This window comes from Mauremys mutica, chromosome 1 (assembly GCF_020497125.1).
Source record: "Mauremys mutica isolate MM-2020 ecotype Southern chromosome 1, ASM2049712v1, whole genome shotgun sequence".
Lineage (NCBI taxonomy): Eukaryota > Metazoa > Chordata > Testudines > Geoemydidae > Mauremys > Mauremys mutica.
Window position 1 is genome coordinate 373,486,921 of NC_059072.1, and position 7,719 is coordinate 373,494,639.

At 48.2% G+C, this 7,719-nt stretch overlaps 1 protein-coding gene across 1 annotated transcript in view; it reads right to left on the reverse strand.

The window, feature by feature from the left end:
• Window positions 1–752, reverse strand: part of LOC123354184 (putative adenosylhomocysteinase 3) — a 62,084-nt gene extending 61,332 nt beyond the window's left edge. The window contains exon 1 of the mRNA XM_044995944.1: window positions 291–752. Within this exon, the coding sequence (XP_044851879.1) occupies window positions 291–704 (414 nt within the window). The 5' untranslated portion in view covers window positions 705–752. The remainder of the gene's footprint in view (window positions 1–290) is intronic.
• Window positions 753–7,719: the final 6,967 nt, after the last annotated feature.

Here is a 7,719-nt window from a genome sequence, read left to right on the forward strand (position 1 = left end):
CTACCTGAGAGGCTTGTGTGGGAGCCCCTTCGTAGGGGCAAAGAGATACCTATGGGGTAAGGAGAGTTTCCCTCTCAAGGGAGGAGAGTCCCTGTCCCGTAGCCTGCCTGTCAGGGGGACAGGGGTGCTTCTCCCAGGGGTCCCACCTGAAGCAAACGGGGATTCTTGTACGAAGGCGGCTCTGCAATAAGGGAATGTGGGTCTCAGTCATGGGGAACCCCCTTCCCTAGCGGGGTCCTGCATTAGGGGTCCCCCTCCCAGAGGGGAATGTCCCCCCGCCCCCACGGTACCTTCTTGACGGTGCGGGGCGCCTCGGTGACGGTGCCGTCGGGGCTGACCATCGCCTCCCGCCCGGCGCCGCCGTCCCCGCCGTCCCGGTGCCGGTGCTGCGGGTGGTGCGGGTCGCTCCTCTTCATGGCCGAAGCCTGCGGCACCTTGGCGGCCCCGGGGGGGAGCCCGGCCGCGGGGAGCCCGGGGCAGCCGCTCACGGGAGGCCGCTCGGCCCCGCACCCCGCGCCGGGGGCCGCCGCCGCCTCACGCTCCCCGGCCGGGGCCGGCAGCGGGCAGGGCGCCCCGGCCACGCCGAGCCCCGGCGGGGGGAGAGGCCCCGGCTCGGCCGGGCGGGACGGGGCGGCCGCCCCCTTGTCCCTGGGGCCGCCCAGCTCCTTCAGCTCCACGGCGGGGGCCGCCACCTGCACCGACATCGCCGCTGCCGCTGCTCCCCGTCCTCCGGCTCCCTCAGACCCGGCCGCCCCCTCCCCTCAGCGGCCGCGCTGCGCGGGGCACCACGGGACATGGAGTTCGCCGCCGGGCCTGCGGAGCGCCGGCCGGGCCCGCCAGGACTACAGCTCCCGGCGTGCTGCGCGCCGAGCGCTCCCCCTCATGGCGGCGGGGAGCGCGGGGTGCCATGGGAGGTGTAGTCCTCACCTGCCCGGCGCTGCGGCTGGGGGTTCCGGCACAGCAGGAACGTGGGCGGCTGGCGCAGATCCCATTGCTCGCCTGTTTCCCCAAGCCCCAGGTGCAGCCACTGAGCCATTCCCTAGGCCTGGCTTCTGGGTCCCTCCTTCCCCAAGTCTGCAGCTGCAAGAATTCCCACCAGCCCCTTGGCTTGTACCTCTTTCACACCCCATCTTCGTGGTGGGGTGGGGTTTTTTTTCATGGGGAGGGGGGGATTTGTTTGTCTGTTGAGCAGCTTGCAAACTCTTCAGGGCCAGAACTACATGTGCCTGTAAGGCCCAGATCTTGCAAACACAAAGCCCATCCGCGCAGTCCCGCTAAAGTCCAACTGTTCAAGTGAGTAAAGCTTGAATATTTGCAGAATGGGGCCCTACATTACAAACAATATATTTGTTTTAAAAAACACCATTATTTGTGTTGCAATCGTGCTTAGAGGCCTCAACCACAACCGCGTGAAGCACAGTACAAATAGTTCCTGCCCCAAGCAGCTTACAGGCTAAATAGATAACAGTCAAAGTATAGGAGGGGAAACTTGAGGTATGCAAAGACTTCCCCAAGGTCACGCAGCAGCGGGAGGAATAGAAGCTACCGCTTCTAACTCCTAGAACCCATCACATAATCTACTCTGCTACCTTAGCAGTTCTACAGACTTAGAGCCTCCTCGCCTGCAACAATACATCAACATCTGTTGGTGTTTTGTACAGAGGCAGGAACATCTGTTTTGAGGGAGACCCTGGTGACCTTCATATGTCTACAAGGATACAGTTAGCAGCACTTAAACTTTTTTTTTCTTTCAAAACAATTTTATTGGCTTTATAAAATATTAGATAGCCAAAAGTTCCATTAACGGAGAGTCAGGGTGGCCTCGTGCCTTTCCAGAATGTCAGCTACATTCCAAACCTTTGAAAACTAGGAAATGAAGCATTAAGGTAACGCAAACTTAAACTTCTAAAACCACAAAATACAAAGTTAAAATACATGCTACCCCTGCTCTGTCATTGCTTCTTTGCTCCCAGAGAGCAAGTGTCTCTTTGAGGATGCTTAAAGAAAAAAAAAAAAAACTACTCTTTTGGAGACCCAGTTCTTTGTCAAAGCTGTAGTCATTGAACTGGGTTTTCAAAGCCATAGTTTTATTACGATTATTTATTTGTTTGTATTTCCACAGCCCTAGGGCCCAGAGTCATGGACCAGGACCCCATGCTATGCTAGGTATAGAACATAAGAGCGGCCATACTGGGTCAGACCAAAGGTCCATCTAGACCAGTATCCTGTCTTCTGACAGTGGACAATGCCAGGTGCCCCAGAGGGAAAGAAGAGAACAGGTGATCCATCCCGTCGCCCCTTCCCAGCTTCTGGCAAGCAGAGGCTAAGGACGCCATCCCTGCTCATCTTGGCTAATAGCCATTGATGGACCTATCCTCCATTAATTTATCTAGTTCTTTTTTTAACCCTGTTATAGTCTTGGCCTTCACAACATCCTCTGGCAAAGAGTTCCATGAGATGACTGCGTTGTGTGAAAAAAATACTTCCTTTTCTTTGTTTTAAACCTCCTGCCTATTAATTTAATTTGGTGACCCCTAGTTCTTGTGTTATGAGAAGGAGTAAATAACACTTCCTCCACACCTGTCATGATATCATAGACCTCTATCATATCTATCATGGACATGCCCTAAGTCAAGTTCCTGCAGATTTGTGGTAGGAAAAAAAGAGAGGGTGTATACAATTTATAATGTCGTGACACACTCAGATACCATGGGGATGAATGCTGCATAAGTCAGCTGATGGATATAGATGCTGTAGTCATCTTACTGATATATACTATATATATTCTAAACACAGGAAAAGTCAATACCCTCCTACAGTATTTGCTTTTTTATGGCACCCAGTGCACTATAGACATGAACTCAAGATGATTCAGACTGTCTCTGCTTAATAGCATTTGTGCATTTGAGATGAGCAATCTGATTTTCCTACAGCTATTGATTTGTTCTGGCAATGTCTCTGGGCCGGCCTGTGTGATCATAGGTTTCATTCATTTAATTAAAGAAAAGGAGACCAGATGGCCAGATAACTCTGACATTTGTCCCTGGGTGTGGGTATGGTTAAATATATTCACTGCCAATATTTCTCAAATTCCTTGAAACCTCTCTTCCGTGACCAACAAAATACTCATTTGGTTATTCAGGTAGCTTGGGAATTCTCTGCATATTTATCTCCTTATCCCTTCCAAAAACACCTACATTCAAAAATGCTTTTGATGAGAACACCCATCCCTTCTTGAGCCCAATTCCATCCATCTAAGGTCCTTATATTGTCCCCAATACCACGGCATCTGAGCCTCTCTCAGTCTTTAATGTATCGATACTCACAGCACACCTGTGAGATAGGGAAGTATTATCCCCATTTTACAGATGGGGAACTAAGGACAGAGGATGAAGTGACTGGCCCAAGGTCACACACAAGCAGTCTGTGGCATAGCAAAGAATTGGACCTGAGTTTCCTCAGCCCAGTCTAGAACTCTAGTCCCTGGCCACCCTTCCTTCTGCTCTGTGCCTCAGTAAAGTAGGAATATAATGCACACTCCGCTCGCAAGATTAAAAATCACTAGTAATTATGGATCAGTCAGCTCATCCTCCAGAAAATATCACAACCACCTCATGGAGGGTAAATATCTGCAGATTGGAAACGCACCCTCGTTTAAATTTTCTTGGACATCTCTCATTTAGGTCTGATCTAGGCTTAAAGGTTTTGCTGCCATAGCTATGTTGGTTAGGAGCATGAGCCCCCCCCCCCACACACACACACAACTGGCATAGCTATACCAGGAAAAAGCTGTAGTATATATGTTATTATACCACCGAAAAAGTCCCTTTGAGGGTATAGTTTGTTTCATTCAGGGGACATATATAACCTGATTCTCTGCTAGGAAGGTTTGCCAGTATATCTACATATTCTAGCATAGACAAGGCCTTAGATAGTGATCTACCATGACCTGTTTAGCTTGAGAACTCCCACAAGTCCATAGACCAAGGAGACTCTGGGGCACTTCATGGCTATGGGGTATCTTGTGTAGTAACAATCAAGGGTGGCATTTCCTCCCTTTTGCAATTTCCTACAAATTCTAAGCCTCCATCATTAAAAGAATGTTTCTCTCTGTCCTGTAAATGACTCCATTAGCTGCCCTCTAAAGCCAGCCTTGCAGAAAAACGCTCTCTCAAACACATAGCTAGCGGCAAAGGTGTATCCAACTTCTCCCTCAGCCATTCTCTTCAATGAGGTATGGATACCTAGATGAGCCATTTAAATGCAAACATTTTTGAGAATGGGGGATCTCAGGAGCAAATACTTGATGGAGTCAAAGCACTTTTTGGAAAGTACTAGATACAATGTGCCAGGTTCTGCTCTTGTTTATGCCATTGGGGTGCCCGGGCTGCCACTTCGAGGAAGAATTGGGCCCATTATCTCTATGTTCTTCCCCACCTCTCTTCCCGTTGTGTTCTCCACAATGAGCCCGATTCCTGGCCCCCAGCCTCAGCCGCGAGGAGTTTAGGTTTCTCCCTGCCCTTCACCCATGTAATGTTTTCTTGTAGGCCTCGTCTCTAAAATAGACATGAGAATGCCACTGAGCGGTTTAGCATCCTCCATGCTTCTGAAAGCAAGATGTCAGAGGGAGAGCTTAGAAACCAGTGTGAGGGAGAGCAGGTTATAGGATGTAACAGAGGAACGGGGGAATTTTTCAAAAAAGCATGAAAATAGCAGTTTACAGGAGGAACCAAAGGGAATTGTGGGAACTTGAGTTCCCATAATTCCCCAAGGCGCTATGAAAACATCCCACGAGGCAGTGTGCTGGCAGGGGCGGCTCTATGTATTTTGCAAAAGCAGCAAAGAGTCCTGTGGCACCTTATAGACTAACAGATGTTTTGGAGCATGAGCTTTCGTGGGTGAATACATGTACATGCATCCGACAAAGTGGGTATTCACCCACGAAAGCTCATGCTCCAATACGTCTGTTAGTCTATAAGGTGCCACGGGACTCTTTGCTGCTTTTACAGATCCAGACTAACACGGCTACCCCTCTGATACTTGACTCTATGTATTTTGCCACCCCAAGCACGGCAGTCAGGCAGCTTTCGGCAGCGCACCTGCGGGAGGTCCGCCGGTCCCGCACCTTCAGCGTACCTGCTGCCGAATTGCCACCAAAACCGTGGGACTGGTGGACCTCCCGCAGAAACGCTGCCAAAGGCAGCCTGACTGCCACCCTCACGGCTACCGGCAGACCGCCCCCCGTGGCTTGCTGCCCCAGGTATGCACTTGGTGCACTGGTGCCTGGAGCTGCCTCTGTGTGCTGGACAGTTGAATGGGGCACACTGGGATGCTTACCCATAGTGCAGCCTGTCTTTTGCTGATATAGCCTCTTGCAGTGAGGAGGTGGCACTGGCAAAGGCAGATGAGTGCGCATACGTTCCAGTGACACTGAAACATGGGCGGCCGTATGCCAGCAAAAATGTTACCTGTAAAACCTTCTAGCATAGGTGTGACAGAGATAAATCCTACGTTTGGGGATTTATTCCAATATCATGCCTTGATGGCCTTCCACAGATGTCGTTCCACCAGTACAAATCCCTACATCATTATGGTCTTGTGTGGACAAACATTCCTAACCAGGCCTTGTAAGTGGTAAGGCCAGTCCTGTATCCCGTCCTTTCCTTTCACAAGTACCTTTCTGCTTAATAGTTAAGTCCAAAACAGAATGCGAAGAGTTACAAGGGATCTCACAAAACTGGGTGACTGGGCAACAAAATGGCAGATGAAATTTAATGTTGATAAATGCAAAGTATTGCACACTGGAAAAGATAATCCCACCTATACATACAAAATGATGGGGTCTCAATTAGCTGTTACCACTCAAGAAAGAGCTTGGAGTCATTGTCGATAGTTCTCTGAAAACATCCCCTCAATGTGCAGCAGCACTCAAAAAAACACTAACAGCATGTTAGAAACCACTAAGAAAAGAATGGATAATAAGACAGTAAATATAATGCCACTATATACATTCATGGTACGCCCACTCATGGAATACTGTGTGCAGTTCTGGTTGTTCTAGCTAAAAAAAGGCTATATTAGAAATGGAAAAAAGTAAAGGGAATTTCAACAAAAAATGATTTGGGGCATGGAACAGCTTCCATAAAAGGCGAGATTAAAAAGATTGGGACTTTTCATCTTGGAAAAGAGATGACTAAGGAGGGAGGATATAACAGAGGTCTATAAAATCATGAATGGTATGGAAAAAATGAATGAGAAAATGTTATTTACTCCTTCACATAACAGAAGGACCAGTTTATAGGCAGCAGGTTTAACACAAACAAAAGAGAGTACGCTTCTTCACACAATGCACTGTCAGCCTGTGGAACTTGTTGCCAGGGGATGTTGTGAAGGCCAAAACTAGAACTGGGTTCAAAAAGATTTAGATAAGTTCAGGGAGGACAGGTCCATCAATGGCTTTTAGCCAAGATGCTCAGGGATGTAACCTCATGCTCTGGATGTCCCTAAGTCTCTGACTGCCGTAAGCTGGGACTGGATGGATCACTCAATAATTGCCCTGTTCTGTTCATTCCCTCTGAAGCATCTGGCCTTGGGCACTGTGAGAAGACAGGATACTGGGCTAGATGGTCCGTTGGTCTGACCCAGTATGGCCGTTCTTACTTACTTGGAGTAACTAGCAATGAGCACGTTTCAAATGATAAACTGGGCCCAGGTCTAATAAGCACCACAACTTTCTGACGTTTGCTTGGAGCTAGTCAATCTGCAAAATTGTGTTGGTAAGTACAAGGGAAGGTCTTGTTGCTTGGTGAGGTTGCTGATCTGATGGGGCCCACAAGGTCAAGAGGACGTTTGCCCCGGGGCCCAGCTGTGCAACCCCTCTGTGTGTGACTTGCAGCTTCATTGAGTGTTCCATGTGCAGAAGAAACCCCATAGGGCAGGCCCTTTGTGCTGTTGTAATCCTTAGCTCAGCTGGCCTAGAAGCAGCAGCAAGGCACACAAAGATGAAAAAATAATTCGAAGCGGTTAAAGGTGGTTGATCCACAGAGTGGATCACAAAGGGGTTACGTTCTTTGTTTGCTTCTTTAGGATGTAAAAAGGAGGCCAGGGAATTGATTTTAACTGAAAGGAAAATTGCAAATACATAAGAGGGTGTTGTTTACCTTAGCAACTTTGGTCTCCTCCCTTTCTTTTCCAGGAAGACTCTATCTGCAACTAGAAAATGTAATTGGAGTTGACATGCAAGAAACTGTGGGTGAACCCTGATTAATTGAGCAGAAGTGATTTTTGATTCAGGCTGTTTACAGCTCTTGTTTTAGTTGACACTTAATTAACTCAAATCTTAGGATACAAAAAAAACACTCTTTGTTAAAATGCAACAATCCCAGTGACATGCTTGGTAATCTGACAGCTCACATCCCTGAAACCTCCAATGAGTCCTTCACCAAAGCCAGAACCAACAAAATGTAACACTCCTTGATATTTCAAAAGGTAAATCCAAACAATTAAAAACAAACCGAAACTGCTTTCCAGGCCTTCATGATACATGCAGGGACTGGACTAGGTGACCTCCTGAGTTCCCTTCCAACCCTGCTATTCCATGATTCTATGATCATAAGGAAACAAACAATAGGGCACAAATTCATTTCCGCTGCTCATTTCCGTCTTGCAAGTCACCTTTAACCAAATATCTTCAGACTACAAATCAATCAATACAAGAAA